At 46.9% G+C, this 26,195-nt stretch overlaps 1 protein-coding gene across 3 annotated transcripts in view; it reads right to left on the bottom strand.

Annotated features, from left to right (window-relative positions):
* Positions 1-8,214: 8,214 nt before the first annotated feature.
* Positions 8,215-26,195, bottom strand: part of LOC137306036 (cyclin-dependent kinase-like 1) — a 39,164-nt gene continuing 21,183 nt past the window's right edge. The window contains exons 2-9 of one of the 3 annotated variants that reach the window (XM_067975061.1): positions 23,426-23,547; positions 18,142-18,214; positions 16,456-16,546; positions 15,451-15,651; positions 13,509-13,591; positions 11,788-11,844; positions 10,960-11,115; positions 8,215-9,340 (exon numbers count right to left, since the gene is read on the bottom strand). In XM_067975061.1, coding sequence (XP_067831162.1) covers positions 9,239-9,340; positions 10,960-11,115; positions 11,788-11,844; positions 13,509-13,591; positions 15,451-15,651; positions 16,456-16,546; positions 18,142-18,214; positions 23,426-23,547 — 885 coding nt within the window. In that variant the 3' untranslated portion in view covers positions 8,215-9,238. Of the gene's footprint in view, positions 9,341-10,877; positions 11,116-11,787; positions 11,845-13,508; positions 13,592-15,450; positions 15,652-16,455; positions 16,547-18,141; positions 18,215-23,425; positions 23,548-26,195 lie in introns of all 3 variants that reach the window. The other 2 variants (XR_010958813.1, XM_067975062.1) reach the window with 2 other exon arrangements.

The following is a 26,195-nucleotide window of genomic DNA, read 5'->3' as shown; positions in this document are numbered from 1 at the left end:
GATCCCTTTGTACTGCAGTACTTTCCAGTTTCTCGCCATTAAGATAATAACTTGCTCTCTGATTTTTCCTGCAAAGTGCATAACCTCACATTTTCCAATATTGTATTGCATCTGCCAAATCTCCGCCCACTCACCCAGCCTGTCTATATCCACTTGTAGGTTTTTTATGTCCTCCTCACTCTCTACTTTCCCTTCCATCTTTGTATCATCAGCAAACTTTGATATGTTATACTCAGTCCCCTCCTCCAAATCGTTAATATAGATTGTAAAGAGTTGGGGACCCAGCACCGACCCCTGCGGAACACCACTGGCTACTGGTTGCCAGTCCGAGAATGAACCATTTATCCCAACTCTCTGCTTCCTGTTAGATAACCAATCCTCCACCCATGCCAGAATATTACCCCCAATCCAGTGATTCTTTATCTTGAGCAATAATCTTTTATGTGGCACCTTGTCGAATGCCTTCTGGAAGTCTAAATACACTACGTCCACTGGTTCCCCTTTATCCACCCGGTACGTTATGTCCTCAAAGAACTCAAGCAAATTTGTCAGACATGACTTCCCCTTCGTAAAGCCATGCTGACTTTGTCCTATTAAATTATGTTTATCCAAATGTTCCGCTACTGTCTCCTTAATAATAGACTCCAAAATTTTACCCACCACAGATGTTAGGCTAACTGGTCTATAATTTCCAGCCTTCTGCCTACTACCCTTTTTAAATAAGGGTGTTACATTAGGAGTAATCTGTTTTTAGTGGTGTTGATTGAGGGAGAAATTTTGGCTCTGCTCTTCTTCAAAATAGTGCCATGGGATCTTTTACATCCACCTGAGAGGGCAGACCGAGGCCTCACTTTAACATCTCACCCAAAAGACAGCACCTCCGACAGGGCAGCACTCCCTCAGTCCTGCACTGAAGCGTCAGCCTAGATTTTGTGCTCAATTTTCTGGAGTGGGACTTGAACCCACAACCTGCTGACTCAGAGGCAAGTGTGCTACCAACTGGTAGCTGACACTTAACTCTATGCTGTAGCACATAGTGTGTTTATCACTGTTCTGGTTCATCTCAACTCCGGTGTCTGGATTTGATTTCAGACCATTTTTTTGAGAATTCCAAAGGATGGGAAAACCTTCAGCCTGTCTTTAAAACCTAATGACGCTGATGCTTGCCGTTACTCGGCTGCGATACTTCAAGCTGTCCTGTTACAGGAGAAAGGAGATGATAAAAACATGAGAGAACTGGGAGGTTGGGATCTCATCATGAGTCCAAGAAAGCACCATGAAAGAGTCGCACTGCTTGCAGGAACATTGGCCGTGTGTGCTGCCCCTCATCTGATAAGCATTGTAGAACAACTCACCCCATTCCTTGTCCTGGCCAATATTTATCCCTCAACCAACATCACTAAAACAGATTATCTGGTCATTATCACGTTGCTGTTTGTGGGATCTTGCTGTGTGCAAATTGGCTGCTGCGTTTCCTACAGCAGTGACTACACTTCAAAAGTACTTAATTGGCCTTAAAGCACTTTGGGATGTCCCGAGATCGTGAAAGGCGCTATATAAGTCCAAGTTCTTTCTTTCAACATATGCATGAGTCAGAGAATCACACTAGCTGCCTTCTTTAGGGAGTTTTTAATCATTTGGTGGTGTCGGAGTTATTACTCACAGATATTCTTCTGGAGAGTTTGTTTCAATGCTTGATTGATGATTCTCCAATTGTCCAGTGACTCGCTGAAGAGGTTTTGGGAAATGCTGTAATTGGAGCTTCTCAAAAGGTAGACAAATGCTGCATTAAACTGTTGTCCACAATGATTTCTGTGATTGATGAGAAGTCCAAACCCAAGAATCTCATTGCTGTTGAAGCAATGTCAAGCATTTGCAAAGAGAATTCCACAAATCCCATTCCTGGTGATGTAGTACTTGCAATTCAGCCTTACTTTGAAAATCAATACAAGAAAGTGAGAGCTGCAGCATTTAATGTACTTGGGAAGCTAATCAGATTTTGGACTCTGGAAATGAACACTCCGTTTATGGAGCATATCAGGTCCACCGTGATCAGTTTACTGCTGCATCTCAACGATGAGAGCAGTGAGGTCGTAAAAATCTGGAAATCAGTGCTGAATTTCTTCGGTCCAATAATGGAGTTAGAAAACATATTCAAGATGTTTCAGGAGCTTTCATTGGAGGCTACTGCCCTGGATTATGAGAAATATTTAAGCATCATCTCCAGGCACATTGGCAAAGACTTGCCCAACCAGATCACCCTCTACATAAGGAGCTGTGTCACCTTCTTTACGAATGTGCTACCTCAGATCAGAGAAAACGCAGTCACATTTATAGGTTTTCTTATGTACAATGCACCACCGGATTATTGCAGGTCACTGTCTGCAGGTCAGATTTGTGATGAGATTATTGCTTTGCTGTCAGATCACGTGCAAAGTGTTAGAATGAAAACAGCCAAGGCGATGCTGTACATCTACATGTATTAGGGATCATCAGAACAAAACTGGTTGTAGGGGGAAGGATTTATTTGTATTGTATTTGGTAAGAGCAAGTCTGAAGTAGAGGAATTGATATTGAAAATGGCCAAAGGAAAGGAAACATCGTTGTGCAAACAGTCTGAGCCGTTCGACAGACAACAAAGGCCTCAAATGGGGAGCTGCAGGGTTTTTAACTCCTTGTGTTCTATCTCTCGGTAATGAACTCCTTTGCTATAATTGTCAGCAACAAGCTGCAATCTCATTTATTGGAAACTACATCTTTGAATCAAGACATTAATTAAACAAAATGTCTGCATTTATTTATTCAAACCCTTTTTGTCACTTATTAGGATTTTTAAAAATCATTTTTCCACAGAAAAGATTTATAAAAGAGTGACATTTAATGCTAAATTTTTAACAGCAATGTTTATTCTTACAGGTTAAAGGGTGGGTGATATGTTAAACAGAAGTTGTTTCTTCCAGGGACTAAACAACAAATGATTTGTTAGCTTGTCTGGGTAAATCAGAAAGCAATGCTCACCCATTGTGTTGGGAAACCCTTTAATCTCTGTATGAAGCGGGAGTTAACAAGAGTCACAAACATCAGAAAAGCAGTGCCTTTATTTTGGAAACGGGTGCTACACAGGTAGTTAGGCAGAAAAAGACTGCAAAAGACATAAAACTGCAGAGAGAGGAGGTTCTGCCCTGAGCTGTAGAACAGAATGCAGAATGTTTATTGGTTTTAAGTTAAGATGAAGTGGGGTAGTGTGTTATTGTTATTTTTATAATATGCCAGGATAAGTTTTACCGATTGATTGTACCTGTTCCTTTGTGCATTCACCTTACTGTAGAATAAAGTGGTTTCATGATTCAAACCAAATATTGTCTTCTCGAATGTTAAGTTGGTTTGTCTCTGGAAAGACACGGTGATTCAGTCGAAATTACAAATGTGTTTCATTTTCATACCCCTGGTTTCTGCTATCATATAATTAATTATAGGGCAATGTGAGCCTACTCCCATAAAAGTGAGATGCTCAGACCACTTACGGGAATGACTGACACCACTGAACCCAAGGCAGTATCTACAGTGGACTCGAATTGGTGGCAGCTGCCTGGTATACTGGTTACACTGGTGATGAAGATGGTTCAAAAACATTTAAGATTTCAAAGTGATTGGAACAGAGACAATAATATGTAAAATAATAACCAGAGCAGAAGAGGTAGAAATTGAAATCACTTGATTGGTGGTGGAAGAAAAATAGAGAGAGAATTTCAGAGGAGCAATGCAGACAAGAGGAGCAATGCAGACAGGAAGAGGAGCAATGCAGACAGGAAGAGGAGCAATGCAGACAGGAAGAGGAGCAATGCAGACAGGAAGAGGAGCAATGCAGACAGGAAGAGGAGCAATGCAGACAGGAAGAGGAGCAATGCAGACAGGAAGAGAGCAAGGCAGACAGGAAGAGAGCAAGGCAGACAGGAAGAGGAGCATAGCAAACAGGAAGAGAGCAATGCACACAGGAAGAGGAGCATGGCAGACAGGAAGAGAGCAACGCACATAGTAACAGGAACATGGCAGACAGGAAGAGAGCACCGCAGACAGGAGGAAAAACCTTCAATGGAAATAAAAATCAGGAGAGATGTAATATGGGCTGCTTATTCGCCGTTGCCCATTTTACACTATTGCACAAAGTCAAAATGACCCTCCTTGTCTTATGACAAGCACCCCATCAGAAGTATTTTCATTGTATAAACAATGCTGGAGGCACAGCTCGCTCGGTCTCCTGAGGAAAATGTCATCAGAACATAGGAATTGCTAGATGAAAAAAGACTAAAGTCCATCTAATTCACCTACCATCCTGGTACTCACATGATACAACAATAATGTTGACAATCAATGTCGATCAATTAGTCTACAACAGGCCCAGACATGAGGCGAGGAAAACCCCCAGTGGTGGAGGGCTTTGGGAACCATAGGTCCAAAGTCACCTGTTCTTTCCCAGCCTGCTACACTTACCACTCCTACTGAGTAACTGACACCTGCCAATGAGCGAGCTAAGTGTTTGCACATAAGCTTTGCCAAGTGATGGATGTACCCTTCTCTATTTTTAATATTTCCTCATGGGAGTTTCTGTCTGTTCTGTATTGTTCTCAATACAGAGCAGCCAGTCCAGGTAGAATACAGAGATAGTCTGGGCCAGCAATCCTCAATTCTGTAAATAGTGTGACTTTTCAGATAATTTCCTTCTCTGATGTCTTCCATTACATTGGAAGAACATGTGCACAGCCTCAGACAAGCCCAGAATGAAAGCCTCCTGTTTATAAGGATATGCTTGGAGACAAAGTCGCCTGTAACAAACAGGCCAGGCTATTTGATCTGGCAATTAATCAGTTAAAGGATAGAGGACTAAGTAGCTGTTTCCACTCTCTGTCTTGTAAAATGAGAGGCCACAGCTAATTGTTTTGGATTGCTAATCTATCCAGGTGTGAATCTTATTGCAACAACAACCACCTGCATTTATATAGCGCCTTTAACGTATGAAAATGTCCCAAGGCGCTTCACAGGAGTGTTATCAAATAAGGAGATATTAGGACAGGTGACCAAAAGCTTGGACAAAGAGGTAGGTTTTAAGGTGTGTCTAAAAGGAGGAGAGGTGGTGAAGTTTAGGGAGGGAATTCCAGAGCTCAGGCAGCTGAAGGCGCACATAGTATGATCCCATTCACAGGCCACTTAGATTGTTGACCTGATGAGCGTCCCCTGCATTTCCCGGTTTTGTTTCAGATTTCCAGCATCTGCAGTATTTTGCTTTCAGCCCAATATTCACACGTGACCCTTCCACCCTCGACCTTCTGTCGGAGGGAGCAGCTGCAGGAACATCCAACAGCCTCTAGGTGGCACTGTTACATTTACTATGGCTTTTCTGCTCAGCAGCACCGCCAAAAGGCAACAAGGTGTTACTGCAGCCCCTCAATGGCCAACAGAGGGAGACTGCTGAACCATTCCGGCTATTAACTCTACTTTTAACCCTTGCTATGCCGATAGCCTGAAACATCCCCTTTTTAATTGGTCAGTCTAGGAAGGGTTAATAGCTCCTAGTGCTAAACTTGAAAAATGGAGGGCGATTGGGAGGTGTTGGGCTGAAGGCCAGATCACCTCCATCGTTAGTATTTGTGTTGACAGATAATAAAAACATTTTTAAAAAGTTGTTCGGTTTAGTTTCAAAGAAACAGGTTTAATATTATACAGAAGCACCCTGTGCCTGCCTGGGCTGGGCCCTTGGTGTACATATGCATTGGTTCTATCGAGGGGATGGAGTGAAGATGAACTGGCAGAGCATCTGTCTGACTGTCCAAGATCGGATCACCAGGCCTTGGGACCGGCAGTCCCTTCCTGTATCCATATAGTGGGTACACAAAGCCACCAGTCTTCTGTAACCTGTTTGGTTTATCACTCGCACTGATCCAGTATGATCCCATTTACAGGCCACTTGGATTGTTAGCCAGTCTCAAGCTGGCTTCACACAGCAGTAACTTTCAAAAGGGAATCAGATACATACTTCAAAAGGAAAAAAACTTGCAGGTCTATGGGGAGTGGGGCTAATTGGATAGCTCTTTCAAAGAGCTGGCACAGGCACAATGGGCCGAATGGCCTCCAACTATGATATCCAATGTCTGCATCAAACCCTTGGCCCTTAAATCATCCCCAAATCAGAGCACTGCTGGCCTCTCGGGTTAGGAATGACCAAAACACACCACATACCCAGAGTTCACAAGCCTCTCTCCACAGGCCAATGTTCTTCTGCAAGAAGAGACATCAGCCTGGTACCCGTGCAGGATTTAATGAGCGGCAACTTTGTCTCAACTCAAAGGAACTGTTACCATACTGTATGAGGAGCCTCCAGGGCAACCCAAAGGAGGACATGGTTGCCAACTCTGGTTGGATGTATCCCTGGAGGTTTCATCACATGATCTCCCACCTTCACCCACCCCACCGAGTCAAACAGCCTCCCCATCTCCAATATAACTAATAAATGAAAGTGTTCAAAGAATTTTTTAAAAATACATTTTTTAATGCCCCGATGATTTTTCTCTCGTGTTGCTTGCAGCAGTGCCCTGCAGATTAACCTTTAGTTTCTGGAGACTCCAGTGTAATCCTGAAGGGGAAGGGAAGTCTAGCCAGGAAGGAGACTGAGCTGTCAAACTGTCTGAGTATAGCACTCAAGTAGTACTTAAAGGAATAATTTCGGTAAAAAAGATTTACAGGCTACTAAATTGCTCCAAAATCTTAAAATAACTTGTGGCGTGTCTCAGTCACCTCTTGTTACTTTAAGTGCTGGCTACAGACAGGGTATTAAGCTAGGGATTACTGAGAGATGCTGGTCAGTGTACAGCTCTCTATAGCCTGTTATAACACTTCAGGATCTGAAATAACTCTCCTTTAATGTTTAATAGAGACACTCCTTTAATGTTTGATTAACTGAACGAAGAGAAACTTGCCCGCCGGGTAAATGAAAAAAGAAAAATTGCATTTATATAGCCACTTTCATGACCTCAGGATGTCCCAAAGCACTTTATAGCCAATGAAGTACTTTTGAAGTGTAGTCACTGTTGCAATGTAGGAAACACGGCAGCCAATTTGCGCACAGCAAGCTCCCACAAACAGTGATAACTGTACGCTTATGGCTAGGAAGTAATCAGGTGGTTGTAGCACATGCGAAGTGAGGTCCCGTCCTCACACTCTGTCTCTGAGGTACTAACAGGAACGAAGGGTTGGACTATCCCCTGAGCAGAGGCCAATCCAGAGTACACTCACCTACTGTGTTTTCTTTATGTACACACTCCAATCTGTGAACGTTGTGTTAAATAAACCAGGAGCTACGCTGAAGCTCAGACTCTGGCCCAACCCACAGGGTCACATTGAACACAACATACAACGCAATCCAACTGGACCCAGTGACTCAGGAGTCACTCAACAGTTGAAATTATTCCTTTAAGTTGGATGGGCAGAGGGGTGGGGATGTATGTTCTTGCTTGATGGAACAGCTAAGATGGGCTGATCGGCCTTCCCCGTCTCACTCTATTTTGTGACCTTACAGTTCCAGTTGCCTCTTTGGGCTATTGTATTACTATTCTATTGCTCGATGGACAGCCAACCTGGAGAATCAGGCCAGTCGGTGGTGAAGCTGCTCTATTTCCGTATAAATAGGGTCAATAGGAAAATTGGTCATTCTTTCAAGTACTGTGTGGGAAAGCCAATACTGGTATATGCATCCCACCGGCTCCGTCCACCACGTGGACAAGAAGTGCATGGGTAAAGTAGTCCCTCTGCTCTACCCACTGCCCAAAAGAACAATGACTTCTCCACCGCCAGTGCCCTCTACCCCAACATCCAATATCGCCTCACCTGCTGCCGTGGATTCTTAATTCATCCCAGCCGCACACAGTCCCCAAGTCAGACACAAGGTTAGCTTCACCTGAGTGACCTCTCGCTCGATGAACTAGACAAGGTGTCTTGTGTTTAACAGAAATGATGTGACTGAAAAAACTGAATTCATAACTGGAACATTTGTGCCTGCCGTGCATTTTAAAAACTTTACGGCTGTCAATTTTGTAAAAGAAGCGTTTAATAAGAGACCGTTCCTGGAGGTTTCATCACATGACCTCCCGCCTCCAACTGCCCCACCCAGTCAAACAGCCTCCCCATCTCCAATATAACTAATAAATGAAAGTATTCAAAGAATTTAAAAAAACAAATTTTTTAATGCCCCTATGATTTTTCTCACTTAATAAGAGACCGTTCCAGGTTTAAATTCAGGCCGGATTAATGGGATTCGGCTGGAAGTCTGCACTGAGGTGGGTGAAGCTACGTCTCTCATCCATCCAACCCTAGGAGAGAGGGAGGTTGGAGTATGAGGGGGGGTTGGGTACAGGCTCAGGATTCAGACAAGAGGGAAAGGTCACCCCTATGACATGCACACACACATACATGTGTTAATGCAGATCCTACTGAAACTACTATACTGGAGACAGAATCTGATTTCTTTTTGGTTATCTAAAAATCTTACATAGAATGCACACTTACTGTCCACAAAAGCTTACTTCTTGCCATCACAATTTTTGGTTGCACTTTTCTGCCAACATTTCCCCATGTCAACAGTTCCCATTCAATTTTGCTATGTCAACAGTCATGCTGTAGTTCTAGGCTCTGGCCACTAGGTGGCTCTGTGCAACAAGTTTCTGAAGCCTCAACTCCATTGTCATCTTGTATCTAAACAAGACTATTCATCTACCGCCTTGGAGGACTGCCACATGTGATTTACTGGTCCATAAAAAGAATCTGCAAACCAGACAGGTACAAGTTTATTGTGAATATATCAGCTCTATGGCTATATATCTCTGGTATCGTCATATAGTAAAGGGGTCTGGTCATCAGGAGAATTACGATTTGCCAGGGAGGCACCACCAACCACAGGTTGCAATATCAGCACAGGTCTGTCACATAACACGATGGAGCAGACGTTCGAGTGTGGGTTGGCGATGCTGCACAGAAATGACGCCACTTCCAGAGCGCCCGTTAGGTACAATTCCTCACCGAACACTCTACGTCCCCTCCCCCCCCCCCTTAACGCCCTGAAATGAATGACCAGGTCCCTTTAAATGTAGAGTGGGTTTGGAAGTTGTTGTCAGGAGTCCCACTTGGTGGGGAAGTTGTGGAGGTGCAGGTGGGCGTTTGGCTGGGTTCGCTGGCCTTTGCTGCCATATAGTCAGATGTTGGGCAGGTGGTGGTCGTACTTGTGCCGGTGGTACTTCTTGGCCTCGGGCGCTGGCGAGATGTTGCTGCTCGTTAGCTGAGGCAAATACTGGAGCTGGGAGGGCAGAAAAAAACCCAAAAGAGAAGCTAAAATCACATACTCAGAATTCGGACTTTCTTCATCGTGCAGACTCTGAGGTCTCGGGGGCATTGCAGCCCTGCCTGGTCCTCTCCTTGGCCAACACACACACACACCACGCATTTTCCAGCAGGGGTCACTGGATGGCGATGAGCAGTAGGAATCCCGGCTGGCTTCTCCCCACTCCCTAGCCCAGACGCACCAAGACCCAACTTGCCAGGCTCCCTCCTATTCTTCCGGCTGGGATCGGCTAACCCAGCACAGGCCAGGAATGGTTCCTGGTCTGTTGTGTCTCCGTAAGCACACTGGGTGCTGTGTTTACCCAAAACTCAAGCACAGAGTCTAGGCTGGCACTTCAGCACAGTACCGAGGGAGCGCACTGTCGGAGGTGCCGTCTTTTGGATGAGAAGTTAAACCGAGGCCTCATCTCCTTGCTCAGGTGATTTGGATATCAGACCAGAGAGCGCGGTGTCCAAATTTGCAGATGATACTAAAATAGGAAACTTGTAAATAATGCTGAGGACCCAAAAGAACTTCAAGGGGATATTAATAAGATGGTGGAATGGTCAAAAAGTGTCAGTAAGTGTGAGCTGGTATGTTTTGGTAGAAAAATTAAAGTAATAATTATTCTTTGAATTAGGGGAAGGCTGGGTGATGTGGAGGAGCAGAGGGACTCAGGTTCACAAGACATTAAAAGCGGCGTCTCAAGTGGATAAGACCGTAAAAAAAGCTAATGGAATATTGGCTTTTATGGGAAGAGGCACAGAATATAAAAGTCGACCTGTGATAGTAAATCTCTAAAACCTTAGTAAGGATTTAGTTGGAGTAGCGTGCAGTTTTGGGCTTCATGCTGTAGGAAGGATGTTGAGGCGATAGAGAGGGGACAGCACAGATTCGCCAAGATGCGGCCTTGTACAAGGAAATGCAAATTCAAAGGGAGACGAAAGAACTGCGGCTGTTTTTTGTTAGAACAGAGGAAATTAAGGGGTAATCTGATCGAGGTGTTTAAAATTCTGACAGCACGAGACAGAGTAGATAGAAACAGACTGTTTCCAGAGGTTGAAGGCGCTAGAACAAGGGGACGTAGATACAAGAGATTTAGGACTGAGAGCAGGAGAAACTTTTTTTTATATATATACACACAGAGTTGTGAGGCTGTGGAAAGCACTGTTAGTGATTGATGCAGTGGCCACGTCAACATTTAAGGATGGGTTAGATAGGCGGTTGAAGGAAAGGGGATAAAGGGATTCGGGAACAGGGGGACACATGGAATTGGGAATATGCTCGTATCACCAATATGGACTGGTTGGGCTGAACGCCTGTCCCTGTGGTGTAATTTCTCCCGTTGTCCTGGCCCAACATTTATCCCTCAACCAGCATCACTAAAAGCAGATTAACTGGTCATTTAGCTCATTAAATATGTAACTGAAGGGAAATATGATGTGCCTATCGGGGGGTTATATCCCCTGTATAGATTAGTGCTATCAGCGGAATATAAGAGGCCCTTGCCCACCTCCAGTTGCTTCTCACGGTTAAAGTGACTGGGCAGTGGCGAGTTTACCCCCTCAATGGGTTGAAGCAGCCTGTGCCCTTACCCCTGGCGGCCGCCTGCGGGGCATCCTCTCGTGCCTCCTGCTGAATTTCTCGGCGTCTCTGCTGTTCTCCATCTCCTCCCGGCAGCTGTCGAAGTACGGGTGCTGCAGCAGCTGCTCGCACGGCAGCCTCTCCGTGGGGTTCATCATCAAGCAGCCCTGGGACAAGCAACAGAGGTGACAGACTTTCACACTGAGCCCTGCCCAACTCTTCAACACTGTGTTAAAGTGGCGTCCAGCAACTGAGACCCCAAGGCACAGAATGTAGCAGAGACCGAGCCATGCCCACCCAGGGCTGAGGGGTGTTCAAGTGTATTACAGTGAGGGGTGTGGGGTATATCAGAGTGTTATAGTGAGGGGTGTGGGGTATATCAGTGCTACAGTGAGGTGTGGGGTATATCAGAGTGTTACAGTGAGGGGTGTGGGGTATATCAGTGCTACAGTGAGGGGTGTGGGCTATATCAGAGTGTTACAGTGAGAGATGTGTAAATCAAAGAGAGTTACAGTGAGGAGTGTGGGATATATCAGAGATTGTTACTCGGGTGTGGTGTATATGAAAGTGTTACTGTGAGGGGTATAGTGTAGATAAGATAGTTATACGGACAGGGTTAGGGTCTCTAGTACAGAGAATGGGTTAAACGTTAGCAAGTGGCACTAGATTGAACTGGTAGCCGATCAGGCTTCCGATATTATCAATTCCGCAGCCCCAACTCACATGGGTCAGACGGGAAATGCCTGAATCAAGCTCTGCGTGGTGTCTCTCACAGCGCAGAGTTACTTGGGATGTTTCACACAGTGATGGGCTGCGGACAGCTGATGCTGGTCACTCACCTTCATTAAGTGGAGGGCCTGAGCAGAGATGTGAGGAAACTTCACCTCCAACGGCTCCTGGGGGGACAAGTAAAGGGCACGATTAGCGCCCCGTCTTATCCTCTCTCCGCACCGTCTCTCTCAGCACAGGCAAGATTCCCACCTCTGGATCCAAACCTGTTCTCCTTCCCCCCACACACACACCTTCCCTGAATCCACTAGGATTCTCCCAGTTTAGAAGTTGTCAACAGAGGGCAGTACCTGAGGCCACTAGGAAACCCCAGGAGAGAGACTCTACCCATCCACTCGCGACACCTGCCTGCGTCTCGCCACCTCCAGGGGGAGCATTTGGGGCATATATGTTTCTCGTGTGGAATGCGCAGTTGCTACGGAAACAAAACCCCCAACATTAGCATTGAAGCAACAGCACCATCAGGAATTCCTGGCTTCCAAGTAGAAATTCCTGATTGGCCGGTATGCAACATGGTGACAGACTCTTTAGCTACCGGGCACTTTGAAGGGTGATTGTCATCCCATTCGCGCCTGTAAAGATGAGGGGAACAATTGGCAAGACAACGAGATCATGCCACATGCGCCATTATACATCGTTGACCTTTTTCTAAAAGGTCATACATAGGTCACAGATCATTTCATGCTGCATCAGATATTGCGTTAACTGCAACCATCTTATCTGCCCCAATGGCCTTGGCGTGTGAATAGGCCGCCGACCAACCACTGGTTCCAGCTACAGTCTGCGCTGAGTTAGACAATCTCTGCTGGGGCAGCAGTTGGGAGGCTACTGTTGGGCTCAGCACCCCTGGGTTGGGGGATTGGGGGGAAGAGAGGGGAGCAAAATGAGCCAGTGTTCGGGCTCCTGGTCACTATCCAGTGTATGGATATCAGGTGAGAGCAGGATGGGCGTGACTGTGATGCTCCCCCTGGTTGAATGGCCCTCCAGCATTCACTGTCTCAGCTCACACAGAAAAGAAGGACCCCTTTGGGTGTCACCACCCCTTGGAACCAAACCCCCAGCTCAAGACATCTCCGCCAGGTCGGGAGGAGAGAAACTTGGAGGAGGAAAGAGGACAAGACATTGACCGAGGAACATCACAACAGTGACTTCACTCCAAAAAAGTACCACATTGGCTGTAAAACGCTTTGGGATGTTCCTTGGTTGCGAAAGGCGCTATATAAATGCAAGTCTTTCTTTCTTTTCGTTCTCTTGGTATGAACTCCCAAGGCCCACGACTGCAAACTCAAGGATGTGACCCTGGTTGTAAACTGTGGCTCAGTGAGTAGCACTCTCGCCAGGAGTTGTGGGTCCGAGTCCCATTCCAGAGACTTAAGCACAAAATCCAGGCTAACACTCCCAGAGCCAGTACGGAGGGAGTGCTGCACTGTCGGAGGTACCGTCTTTCGGACGAGACGTTAAACCAAGGCCCGAGTCAGCCCTCTCAGGTGGGCGCAAAAGATCCCATGGCACTATTTCGAAGAACAGGGGAGTTTTCCCCGTTGTCCTGGCCAATGCTTATCCCTCAATCAACATCGCTAAAACAGATTGTCTGGTCATTATCTCATAGCCGTTTGTGGGAGCTTGCTGTGCGCAAATTGGCTGCTACGTTTCCTGCATTACTACACTTCCAAAAGTACTTCATTGGCTGTAAAGTGCTTTGGGGTGCCCTGAGGTCATGAAAGCCGCTGAATAAATGCAAGTTCTTTCTTTTTATAAAGGGGGCACTTACCATGACGTCAGGCACTGGAATGTTGACTCCACTGAAGAATTGGTTGGAACTGAATACCTTTTGGTGCCGAGGGATGAGATCCCCTGTGGGAGCAGAGAGGAAATGTCACGCAGGGTCCGTGCGAGGAAAGCCACCAAGGTACAATGTCGAGCGAGCTAGATGTCCATCTCCTCCCTCAACATCCAGGGATGGCTGGGACTGGAGTGGGCAGCACAATAGGACCCTAGAACCAGCTTAATAACCACTTCTGTTTACAGAGCACCCACTGGATATTGCACGCTGACACAGTTCAGGATTTTGCTGCTTTTTTTCCTCCTCTTATGAGTGCAAAAGTTCATACTGAAATAAGTTTCCCAGCCAATGGAACGCCCTACATCTGAAGATTGACACAAGAACGTCACAGGATCATGGGCATCGCTGGCAAGGCCAGCATTTATTGCCCACCCTTAGCTGCCCTGAGAAGGTGGTGGTGGGCTGCCTTCTTGAACCAACTGAGTGGCTTGTTGGGCCACTTCAGAGGGCCATTAAGAGTCAACTACGTTGGTGTGGGGATGTGGAGTCACACGTAAGCCAGGCCAGGTAAGGTTTCCTTCCCTAAACGACATTAGTGAACCAGTTGGGTTTTTTGCTTCTACGTCACTTTTACTGATAAGTTTTTGAATTTTATTTCCTGATTAAATATTTTTTTAAAAAACTGAACTCAAATCGCCATGGTGGGATTTGAACCCATGTTCTCTGGATTATTAGTCCAGTAACAAAACCGCTACTCTACTGTACCCTGTGACTAGGCCTCAAACTAGTAAGTGGGCAGTGCGGAATTAGAACAATAGTTGGTTTTTGCTAAAAGCCGCACAAGGCCAGAAAGAGCAAGCCGCAGCGTTGGAAGGGTTAAAGACCACCATTACTGAGCCCCGATAGTACAAGGAGGCCCCGCCACCTCTCTCCTGAGTTAGCGAGTTCTGAAGAGCGAGGGGAACTAAGCCACAGCCTGGCTTAGGCCTCTGCTCACGCCAGTTAATAGTGTTTTCTACTCAGTGATTTCCCGCAAAGATGGGTAGAATATGGGATCTACAGTGATGGGGTAAGGCGTAAATTATTAATTCACTCCTGACTTTGCAATTCAGTAGTTTGAAAAACTTTTTTAAAAAACTAAATAACGCAAGTAGAACTGCCTCGATGATGGTGGTCCCTGCCTCAAAAACAGCCAACAATTAGTTAAGCAAGGAAGTTATGCTAAACCTTTATAAATCACTGATAAGGCCTCAGCTGGAGTATTGTGTCCAATTCTGGGCTTCACACTTTAGGAAGGATGTCAAGGCCTTAGAGAGGGTGCCGAAGAGATTTACTAGAATGGTACCAGGGATGCAGGACTGCAGTTAAGTGGAGAGACTGGACAATTTGGGATTGTTCTCCTTAGAACAGAGAAGGTTGAGGGGAGATTTGATAGAGATGTTCAAAATTATGAAGAGTTTTGATAGATTAAATAAGGAGAAACCGTTTCCATTGGCAGGAGGGTCGGGAGCCAGAGGACACAGATTTAAGGTAATTGGCAAAAGAACCAGGGGAGGGATGAGGAGAATTTTTTTTTTTTTTACGCAGAGAGTTGTTATGATCTGGAATGCGCTGCCTGAAAGGGCGGTGGAAGCAGATTCAATAATAACTTTCAAAAGGGAATTGGATAAATACTTAACAGGGAAAAATTTGCAGGGCTATGGGGAAAGAGCAGGGGAGTGGGACTAATTGGAAAACTCTTTCAAAGAGCCGTCACAGGCACGATGGGCCTGTGTCCTTATGCTGTATGATTCTAAGCAGCCCCTTCGCAGCACTCACTCATTATTCAATGTACTCTCAAATTAATTGATTAACACAAAATGTTAGACACAACAAACACATTCAATCCCAGACAGGCCCCGAGCGCCAGACGGAGATGTCGGGAACTCACCCAGCGTCCTCCTGATTAGATAGAGCTGATCGACATCTGACCGGCCGGGCCACAGAGGATTGCCCGAGAGGAGCTCAGCGAAGACGCAGCCTATTGCCCAGACGTCCACTGGGGGGCCGTACTGCGTGTCTCCGACCAGCAACTCCGGGGCGCGGTACCACCGAGTTGCCACGTAATCCGTGTAGTCGTCCCCCGGACCAGCTGGAACGCAAGTATCAACGTTAAAACGTCACCGTGTCGAGATCAGCACTGGCCAGTGACAGACACCTCACTGCTACAAACTGCGGGGGTCCCAGGAGGGGCTCCTACTGTTACCGCCCGAGCTTCTCTTAATTAGACAGCTGGGCCCAGACAATTTGCGCACAGCAAGCTCCCACAAACAGCAATGAGATAATGACTAGATCATCTGTTTTAGGTGTTGGTTGAGGGATCAGTATTGGCCAGGACACCGGGGAGAACTCCGCTGCTCTTCTTTGTGGGATCTTTTACATCCACCTGGGAGGGCACACGGGGCCTCGGTCTAAGTTTCATCGGAAAGATGGCACCTCTGATAATGCAGCACTCCCTCTGTACTGCACTGGAGCGTCAGCCTAGATTTTGCTCTTTTGAAAAAAAAAATTATCTGGTCATTATCACATTGCTGTTTGTGGGATCTTGCTGTGCACAAGTTTGTTGCTACGTTTCCCACATTACAACAGTGACTACACTTCAAAAAGTAGCTCATTGACTTTAAAGTGCTTTGGGATGTCCTGAGGTTGTGAAACTCGCTATAAAAAAAGTTCTTTCTCTCTCTCCCTGCAGCACACTTTCAGACTCAACCCTGCTCCGATCAGGATGCGAGGGGAGCCGGACTTGACCCCATCTCCCTTCCCGTTCCGTAGCGCAGAGTTATTGCCTCCACTCTCCCCTCCCCAGCCTCGTTGACTCAGCCACGACACGTCTGGGGTTGAGGGACTCCTGACGCAGGCGCTGGCGCCTGAAGACCGAGAAAGAAAATGAACTCACTCAAGATTCTCGCGAAGCCGAAATCACAGAGCTTGATGACCCCGTGCTTGGTGATGAGGATGTTCTCTGGCTTCACGTCTCTGTGGATGCACTGAGAGAGACACAGGCATTTGAAAATCAGTCAGCCGCTGTAAACAACGAGCTTTGCAGCACTCAGTCCGATGCACCGCAGAGCACGGGGGAAGCATGCACACGAACACCCAGCCTCCGGACACACAAGTGCGTAACATTTGATTCAACTCTCGAGTCAGGCTGAAGCGCGTGTAATTTAGTCGTGTGCCCAAAGGCTCGATGTTGGGGCTTAAATGTGTTTTACCACAGAATGCACAGTGGGTGTTTTGTGCTGTGGATCCGTGGCCCCCTGCAAAGAACCGAACTGGGACTGCCCAACTCATCTTATTTGCAGCCAGCATGTCTCACCAGTAACTGCATGGTAGTGTAGGGATTATGGTACTGGACTAGCAACCCAGAGGACAAGCTCAAATCCCATCTTGGCGAGGTTGTGAAACTGAATGCGCCAGAAACTGACTGTGAAAGTTGCCGGATTACCGTTGAAAGGCCCAACGGAAGGGAAGGGGAGCTGCCACTCCTCCCCCCTACACATGACTCCCGTCCCACACTACTTGGTTGACTCTTAATGCCCTCTGCGGCCAGCCAACCCAGTTAGATCCGCAGGGCAACTAGGGATGGGCGTTTGACGTGGCCTTGCCCGCATCACGAGAACATCATCAGAGGCCAGCCTCAACAGAGCATGGGCAGGATATTCCGCCATGGTGGGAGCAGCATCACACCCAGAGAACCCAGTCTGTACCGGCCCAACATTCTCTTAACCAGCAGAGGTCGCTGGATAGTGTCGGATACCGCTGGCCGACTTTCCCTTCCACAACTCGAGCCAACTACTGCCCCTCAAATCAGCGAGTTCAGCGGAGACCAGGGATCAAAGCTGGTCCGTACTCACTGGATAAACTCACCAAACCATTGGTGGGGGGGGTGGGGGGGAAGGGGTGAAGCTGTCTAATGGTTCAACGACATGTTTCACCAGCTAAGCCTATTCATAGAATCTTATAGCACAGAAGGAGGCCATTCAGCCCATCGAGCCTCTGCCGGTCCTTTGAAAGATCAATCCAATAGCACTGTGGGAGAACCTTCACCACACGAACTGCAGCAGTTCAAGAAGGCGGCTCACCACCACCTTCTCAAGGGCAATTAGGGATGGGCAATAAATGCCGGCCTCGCCAGCGACGCCCACATCCCATGAACTAATAAAAAAAAATTAGTCCCATTCCCCTGCTCTTTCCCCATAGCCCTGCAAATTTTTCCTTTTCAAGTATTTATCCAATTCCCTTTTGAAAGTTATTATTGAATCTGCTTCCACCGCCCTTTCAGGCAGCGCATTCCAGATCATAACAACTTGCTGCCTAAAAAATTTCTCCTCATCTCTCCCTCTGGTTCTTTTGCCAATTACCTTAAATCTGTATCCTCTGGTTACCGACCCTTCTGCCACTGGAAACAGTTTCTCCTTATTTACTCTATCAAAACCCCTCATAGTTTTGAACACCTCTATCAAATCTCCCCTTAACCTTCTCTGCTCCAAGGAGAACAACCCCAGCTTCTCCAATCTCTCCACCTGACTGAAGTCGCTCATCCCCTGGTGCCATTCTAGAACAATCTTTACTCCGCACTTACGTTATGCTTGTGACAGAAGTTGACAGCCTGCAGCGTCTGCCGTACGATGCTCTTAACTTGGACCTCTGCAACCCTGAGAGAGAAGAAAAAAAATCCTGTCCTGTCAATTAATCACAGCTCACCTCAGATCTGATCGTACACTAGACTGAATCAGGTGCGTCAGTGTAAGAGGAGCCGGCCTTGGTTCTGAGTTTATTTTAGAAGTCGTGTTGCATTATTCAAAGCGACAGACACCAGCAGCAAAGAGTCTGATATTATTAGTCACAAAGGCCTGCTTTCACTTGACAATTTAATCATCCTTTTTACCAAACCCTCACAGCGACTCCAGATAGCACTCTCCTCCTGTAAAAAACAAGGTGGCTGCGGCACAAATTAATTACTGGCACGCAAAACTAACGAGGCAGCAGTTAGCCGGCAGGCACAGAGGGAAAGACACCGACCGCCACTCGCAGATCTGCTGCAGGGAAGGTTTTGGAACAGTCGACAAGCTGAGAACTTCAATTAAATCTTCTCCCTCCTAATTTTCTCCCTTTCTCTTCTGACGCCTCCTGCTGGGCTCTGGCAGCTCTTTCCCAAGTAGCATGCTATTCGACTGTGGAGAGAAACATACCCAAATCCCATCCTGTCCTCACTCAACAACCAATCTCTCACACACACACACACACTCAGAGTTGCAGACAGAGGCACACAAGCTCAGCACAAACCAGGGATTGAAGCAGAGACCTTCTGGTCTGTACGGCTCAGACCCACCCGCGACTGGGGACAAGGTGGGTGGGCACCGAGTCAGAACACCTCGATATTGTGCCAGAACATGTGACACTCTTAAACCAACAACCACCCAGCATTTATACAGCGCCAATTCTCAACACCTCTGGGAACCCCCCCAGGGGAGCACGGCCACAAGACCTCCAGGAATAAACCAAAAACCATGAATTCTGGAGACAAACAGAGGATCCGTTAGCCTCCGAAATAGCCGCTTTCCGTTTCTGAGGAAGGGTCAACACTCGGAAACGCTGGCCCCAATTTCTCTCTTTCAGAAGCTGATGGACCGGCTGCGAACTTCAAGCACTTTGGTTTTATTTTTTAAATTTCAAGGACAGTCGATCTCCCGTGGCACTGCTCACCATTTTTGCACAGGTACGAAAAGTAAATGGGATGTTGGCCTTTATCTCAAGGGGGCTGGAATTCAAAATTGATTGTTGAGTGAGGACAGGAGGAGATTTGGGTATGTTTCCCTCCACAGTCGAGGAAGTGATGCTTCAGTTGCCTTGGTCAGAACCCATCTGGAGTTCTGCGTTCAGTTTTTCCTCCGGTGGGGGAAATCGAGAGCAAAGCGGTGGTGGGGGGGGGGCACAATCTTAAAATTAGAGCTAGGCTGTTCAGGAGTAAATTCAGGAAGCACTTGTTCACTCAAAGGGTAATGGGAATCTGGAACTGTCGCCCCCAAAAGGCTGCGGATGCTGGGGGTCAACTGAATTATTCAAGACGGAGATCGATACCTTTTTGTGGGGTGAGGGTATCAAGGGATATGGATCAAAGGTGGACAAATGGAGTTGAGCTACAGGTCATCCATGATCTAAGTGAATGACGGAACAGGCTCGAGGGGCAGAATGGTCTACTCTTGTCCCTATGTTATACAAGGACCACGTAACTCAATGTTTTATCCTGCTAAGGTGGAGCCGCGTGTAACGTAACCTGCCCTTTTGAGGCCAATCTCCGTAAATAGAAATATTCTGCGGTCAATTAGAGGGTAATTGTTTCTCTGTAGATTGGCGGTTGCTGGTAAATCTTTGGCTCCCCTTCAGAGATAGAAAAACCAGCAGGATAACGGCTGGCTTTCTTTCTCTTTTTAAAAAAAATTCTTTTGAACAAAACGCGAAACCATTGGGGATTGTGATTCCTCCCACCCACCCCCAGATGGTCAATGTCCTAGGTTGTTTTTAAAAAAAAATTATGACATTTCTTGAGATCTTTCCGATATTTCACTTTGGACCCTTGCCGGGCATGAGGGGAAAGGAATCCTTCCCGTTTCACTGGGGTGAGATGTGGAAAATCAGATCCGCCAGCACCCAACGCCGCCCCCGCCTCTCAGCGAGACCAAGCTGGCGGTGAACGTGACTCGGCCTCACTTGGACCAAAGTCCCGGGGGTGAAAGGTCGGGAACGTATTTCAGGAGCAGTTATTTATTACCTCCAGCATACATTAGGTTAGTTATTACCTTTCATGGAAAAGATTCTAACTTTCATGGACCTGCTAGATTATTGCCCTTATCCCATTTTCCTCCTCAGCTGTGCAGTTTCAATTAAACTTCAGTGTGCTTATAACTTTCCATCTCAGGGAGCAGGCCGCTCCCTCAGGAAATAAAATTGCAAATGCGTTTTTTTTTTAAAAAGACAGTTTCAATCAGAAGCGAGAGCTGCTGTTTAATTGTTTCCCCTCTGCTCATTAAGTGCGCTGTGCTTCCCCTCAAACCAGCTGGTTAATATGCCATGCAGAGCCCGGCTCATACTGTAAACATGCTTGGGGGCAGGAGCAAACAGTGCCGTTGCCATGGCAACCTTCAAACAGCCTGCTGTATTTAGCTTTCCCCTCCACGCGCTGGGCTGTTTCTTGCTCGCTCACATCCTCTTTTGTCATCTCCGTTCTTTTTTTACTACTGGCTCGTCTTCCCTTACCATCACCCACTCCCCACCCCCCCACCATTCTCTAGCTGTCTCCATCAGCTCTCTCCAGCACCGACTGGAGTACAAGGGGCGCTCGTTACTCTGAAACCTCCAGGCTTACTTGGGGCCATTTACCCTGCCGAGCACATTAAATAAGTTGGCAGTAGTCCGTCAGGCCAGGGGCGGGGAGAAAAGAGAGACAGTCGTTTGGGAGGAATGGGGTTGATGGGTCAAAGCAAGTCCAGAGTCACCACAGTCTTGTTGGCCGCTGAGAGTGCAGCCATGCCAGATGCGGTGATTGTGGTAAAGCAGACATTCACTGGTCTTCAGTCTTCTATTCTCCCTACAAGCCACGGGATTGTAAAACCAATGCTTGGCCTCACCCAATCTCAATTGATCTTTCTTCTCTCCTATTCTTTTCAGCCTTCATGTCGTGGCCTACAGGGATTTGGTTCTTGTCCGATGACCAACTAGTGTCCGTCGTCCTTGCGGCCACAGTGTGTGGGATGCACGAGGTGGCTCCAAGATGGCACACCTGGCAATAGAAGGTCAGATCCACTAAAAAACCGCTGTGACAGACTCCGTAATCCAGTGCTTCCGGTGCTCCAGGGCAACAGTTGATGGTAGATCATCAATAAAGTAATCCCCGAGGGGTAGGCCTACCACAGGGGGCTGGGATTCCTCCCACCCAGCTCCAAGTCAACATCCTAACAGGTAGAGTAGTCCTGGCTAGATGAGCAGCAGGACACTACCCAGTGATCTGTATTGGTAAGCTCCATGGCTTTAGCTGGTTAAGGTCCAACAGTAGCCCTGTGCCCATTTTAGTGGCATCCCAAGACTCAGCTATGCCAACCTGCACACAAGCTTGCTGGAGTTAGATAAGTGGGGTGTGCCCCATGGGGAGGGTGTGCATACACTGACCCATGGAGAAAAGCCGCACCCTTGGTATCTTCCTAAAGTAGCAGTACTTTCCGTCCAATACTTGAATTGGAATGTTCCAAAAGGAAAACGTTAAAAAATAAATTGCTGCAATGACGATATAATAATGTTGTGTCGGTGTGAAATGATCCCAATGCAGTGGAGTCTGTCAAGTCAATCATCAGCCTCTCACCTGGCTCAGTGCCCCTAAGGCCTCTCTGCCAGAGTAAATAGCTAAAAATCAGATCATATATCTCAATTCGTGCATGGATTAACCTTTTCCTCAAACCCTTTGTGTTCTATTGTTGCTCCTCGGGCCTTTTGAAATGGTTTTCTTTAGTTGTTTAACTGCGCACAGCTGAACACTCAGAATTCTTTTCCTTTAGGCCTTGGTTTGAGGTTCCAGGCACAATGCGTCGCCAGGCAACCAGCTAGTGACTCCCAGATAACGTGCAAAGACAAAGCCCCTGAGCCAGTCCCTAATGCCACCCACACTGCCAGAACGCAGTGATACCATTAACGCTAAGTGACTCTCTGAATTAAAAAAAAACATCACTGATAATAACTGGATTACACAGTTGAAAAGACCCTTTCATCTGCACAGCAGAGCTGAGGATATCTTTACAATGGCTTTTGTGATCACCCCAGGTAGAAATATTGTTTCCAGTGCTTCATTAATAGAGAACGAGAAACCATATTCTCCATTGAGGACCTGAGCTAGCCCAGACACAGCAGACAGTAACACAGGTCCATGGCTGTAAATATTGGCTTTGGCTACATGACCCCAGTCCCACAATCCCATCAGCAACAAGCTCTTGGGTTTCTTGACATCAACACGGTTAAACAGGACACCACGACAAACCCAGGCTGCTCGACAGTCTGAAAATAGATCCAGGTGAATTAAGGATAGCTGGATGCAGGGCTTGGAGGGAAGAACTGCAGTAATGGAGAGGTGTCCATTACAGGCAGGGAGAGTGGGATCGATACCTACCGTATATCCCAGTGTAGAGAGGGTGGGATCGATGCCTACCGTATATACCAGTGTAGAGGGGGTGGGATCGATGCCTACCGTATATACCAGTGTAGAGGGGGTGGGATCGATGCCTACCGTATATCCCAGTGTAGAGAGGGTGGGATCGATGCCTACCGTATATACCAGTGTAGAGGGGGTGGGATCGATGCCTACCGTATATACCAGTGTAGAGGGGGTGGGATCGATGCCTACCGTATATACCAGTGTAGAGGGGGTGGGATCGATGCCTACCGTATATACCAGTGTAGAGGGGGTGGGATCGATGCCTACCGTATATACCAGTGTAGAGGGGGTGGGATCGATGCCTACCGTATATACCAGTGTAGAGGGGGTGGGATCGATGCCTACCGTATATACCAGTGTAGAGGGGGTGGGATCGATGCCTACCGTATATACCAGTGTAGAGGGGGTGGGATCGATGCCTACCGTATATACCAGTGTAGAGGGGGTGGGATCGATGCCTACCGTATAGAGTGCTCTTTGGGGCGAGCCAGAGCGAGTGTCAATCACACCATCCAGGGGCCAGGAACTAAATTGTTTTAATTCATCTTTAGAATGGAAAGCAGAAACTTTCAGCAATGCAACCTTTAAGGGAAGTGACACAAAGTTGGACAGCATTTTAACGGCTCCTGTATATTAGAGGGGGGGGGGGTTCCGGTCACTCACTCACCCCCTGGGGTACTTGTCCAGCTCGTTCAGTACAGTGTGGTCACAATATTCGAAGACCAGGTGCAGCTTGCGTTTCCGTCTGAACACCTCCAGCAGATTGACCAGGTTCATGTGCTTGAGTTGCTGTAAGACAAAGAGGCAGTAGCAGAGGGAGTGCCCCAGGCCCAGTCTAGGCTTCACCTACCTACAGCTACATCTTAAATCATTAACTTCACCCAACCCTGGCATCCCCTTAAAATAAAACAGAAAATGCTGGAAATACACAGGTCAGTCAGCATCTGTACAGAGGCCTTCCATCAGATACCGGATACATTATCACTTGTCTTTCCTCTGTATCGATGCTGACTGACCTGCTGTGTCGTTCCAGTTTTTCCCTATTATTTTACCCCGGTATTCTCAGCATTTAAATGCCAGTTTGGCTTAGTGGTAGCAGTCACGTCAGAGACTTGAGCACATCACCCAGACCCACACTCCAGTGCAGCACTGAGGGAGCTGCTGCACGGTCGGAGATGCCGTCTTTCAGATAAAATGTTAAGGCAGAAACCACGTCTACCTGTTCAGGTGAGCATAAAAGATCCCAGGCACTATTCGAAGGGAGAATTCTCCTGGTGTCCTGGCTGACCTTCATCCCTTAATCACCACCAAAGAGATTAACGAGGTCATTTACCACATTTGCTGTTAGTGGGACCTTGCTGTGCACAAATTTATTACCACTTAATAATTTGCCTACATAAAAGCAGTGACTGCACTTCCAAAGTAACTTGTTGCTTGTGAATTGCTTTGGGAAGCCCTGGGGATGTGAAACGCACTATATCGTTCTCTTTCTATCAGCAATAAGTAGAGTCAACAAGGTGTGGGGATGCAGCCTCAGTGTACTGGTTGCGTACAACTAGAATTAAAACACACTCCCATTCTTACTCGCGGGGTTATAAATTGCGCGGGGCGGTATCAATAGCGATTGCGTTTGCATGAAATTCCTCTCTCTGCCATTTTAACCGCAATTAAAATCCAATTAAAATAAACAAACGAGTTTGGTACAACAGCAGACAAGGGCATTTCATACAATCGCGTTCCACCTTAACATCCCTCAAAAGATTTCAGCCCACAATGGCAGTCACTCATCAGGACGCCCAGAACTGGCCTTGGTTGCCATGCTGGAATTTTAGGCTTGAAAGCAAGAAATCGCTGCTGACAACTTCCCACTAATTTAACAGCTTTAAACGAGGCCACGTGGCGATGAAGACAAGAGGTCCACTTGGAGAGATTGGATAGTCTTTACGAGACGCCTTTAAGTGGTAACAAAGCTCTCCTTTTTGCATGAGGTACAGTAAAAGCCAACATGTCAGTGCTGCTCTCAACTGGTCTCAAGCCCTTGAAAACACAAGGTATTATCCAACCGAGTATTGAATGTCCTCTGCGGCCTGTAACTCAGCAACAAGGTCACTAAACACCAGAATCTCTACTGACTAAACCAATCTTCACAAGATGGGGCAGGTGAGGCTGTGGAAGACATGTGTCTTCACAATGAATAAACGGCAACATTTCAGACAAACGTGCAGCTGCTGTCGGGGGAGGTCTCAGTGTCAACTCCTGCATCCACCACAAGGAGTAGTTACGGCAAATAGCATAATAACATTTAAGGGGAAGCTAGATAAGCACATGAGGGAGAAAGGAGTAGAAGGATATACTGATAGGGTTAGATGAAGTAGGGAGGGAGGAAGCTCATGTGGAGCATAAACACCGGCACAGACCAGGTGGGCTGAATGGCGGAGGCTGTAACTTGGGCTGCGCGCTTCACCAAAGGGGAACTGTAGCTCACCATCCCAGCACTCGGCACCTCTGCGGGTAGTCGGGGGATGTGTCCCAAAGCACTGCTGCGAGTCACACATCCACTAGTCATTGGGCTCACAATGAGGGTGGAATATGGTGTCCTAGTAGTTATTACATCGAAACTACAGCACAGAAACAGGCCATTCGGCCCAACTGGTCTGTGCCGGCGTTTATGCCCCACATGAGCCTCCTCTCTCCCTACTTCATCTCACCCTATCAGTATATCCTTCTACTTTCTCCCTCATGCGTTTATCTAGCTTCCCCTTAAATGTTTTTATGCTATTTGCCGTAACCACTCTTTGTGGGAGTGCGTTCCACATCCTTACCATCTTTGGGTAAAGACGTTTCTCCTGAATTTCCCATTAGGTTTATTAGCAACTATTTTATATTTATGACCCCTAGTTTTGGATTCCCCCGCAAGTGGAAACATTTTCTCTACGTCTACCCTATCAAACCCTTTCATTATCTTAAAGACCTCTATCAGGTCACCCCTCAGCCTTCTCTTTTCTAGTTAAGTAGGGTAGCAAGATTCTTAAATTGTAATGTCTTAGAATAACTAATAAATAGGTGTCAGCTGTGGCTCAGTGGTAGCACTCTCACCTTTGAGTCAGAAGGTTGTGGGTTCAAGTCCCACTCCCGAGACTTATCTGGTCATTGCTGTTTGTGGGAGCTTGCTGTGCGCAAATTGGCTGCTGCGTTTCCTACATCACAACAGTGACTACACTTCAACAAGTACTTCATTGGCTGGGATTCCTGAGGTTGTGAAAGGCGCTATATAAATGTAAGTTCTTTCTTTCTTTAATTGATGCTACAATCGTAAAGCTATACAGCAATTCTAAGATGGTGACCTTTTGAACGGAGAACTGACCCTTACAGCAGCTTTAATAATGCTTGGGTGAAGTAATGACCTGATCGTGAATGTGTCTTAATGGGTGATGTGC

The sequence above is a fragment of the Heptranchias perlo genome, chromosome 41, assembly GCF_035084215.1.
Source record: "Heptranchias perlo isolate sHepPer1 chromosome 41, sHepPer1.hap1, whole genome shotgun sequence".
Lineage (NCBI taxonomy): Eukaryota > Metazoa > Chordata > Chondrichthyes > Hexanchiformes > Hexanchidae > Heptranchias > Heptranchias perlo.
The sequence above is the reverse complement of the archived record's forward strand: the minus strand, read 5'-3'. Positions and strand labels throughout refer to the sequence as shown.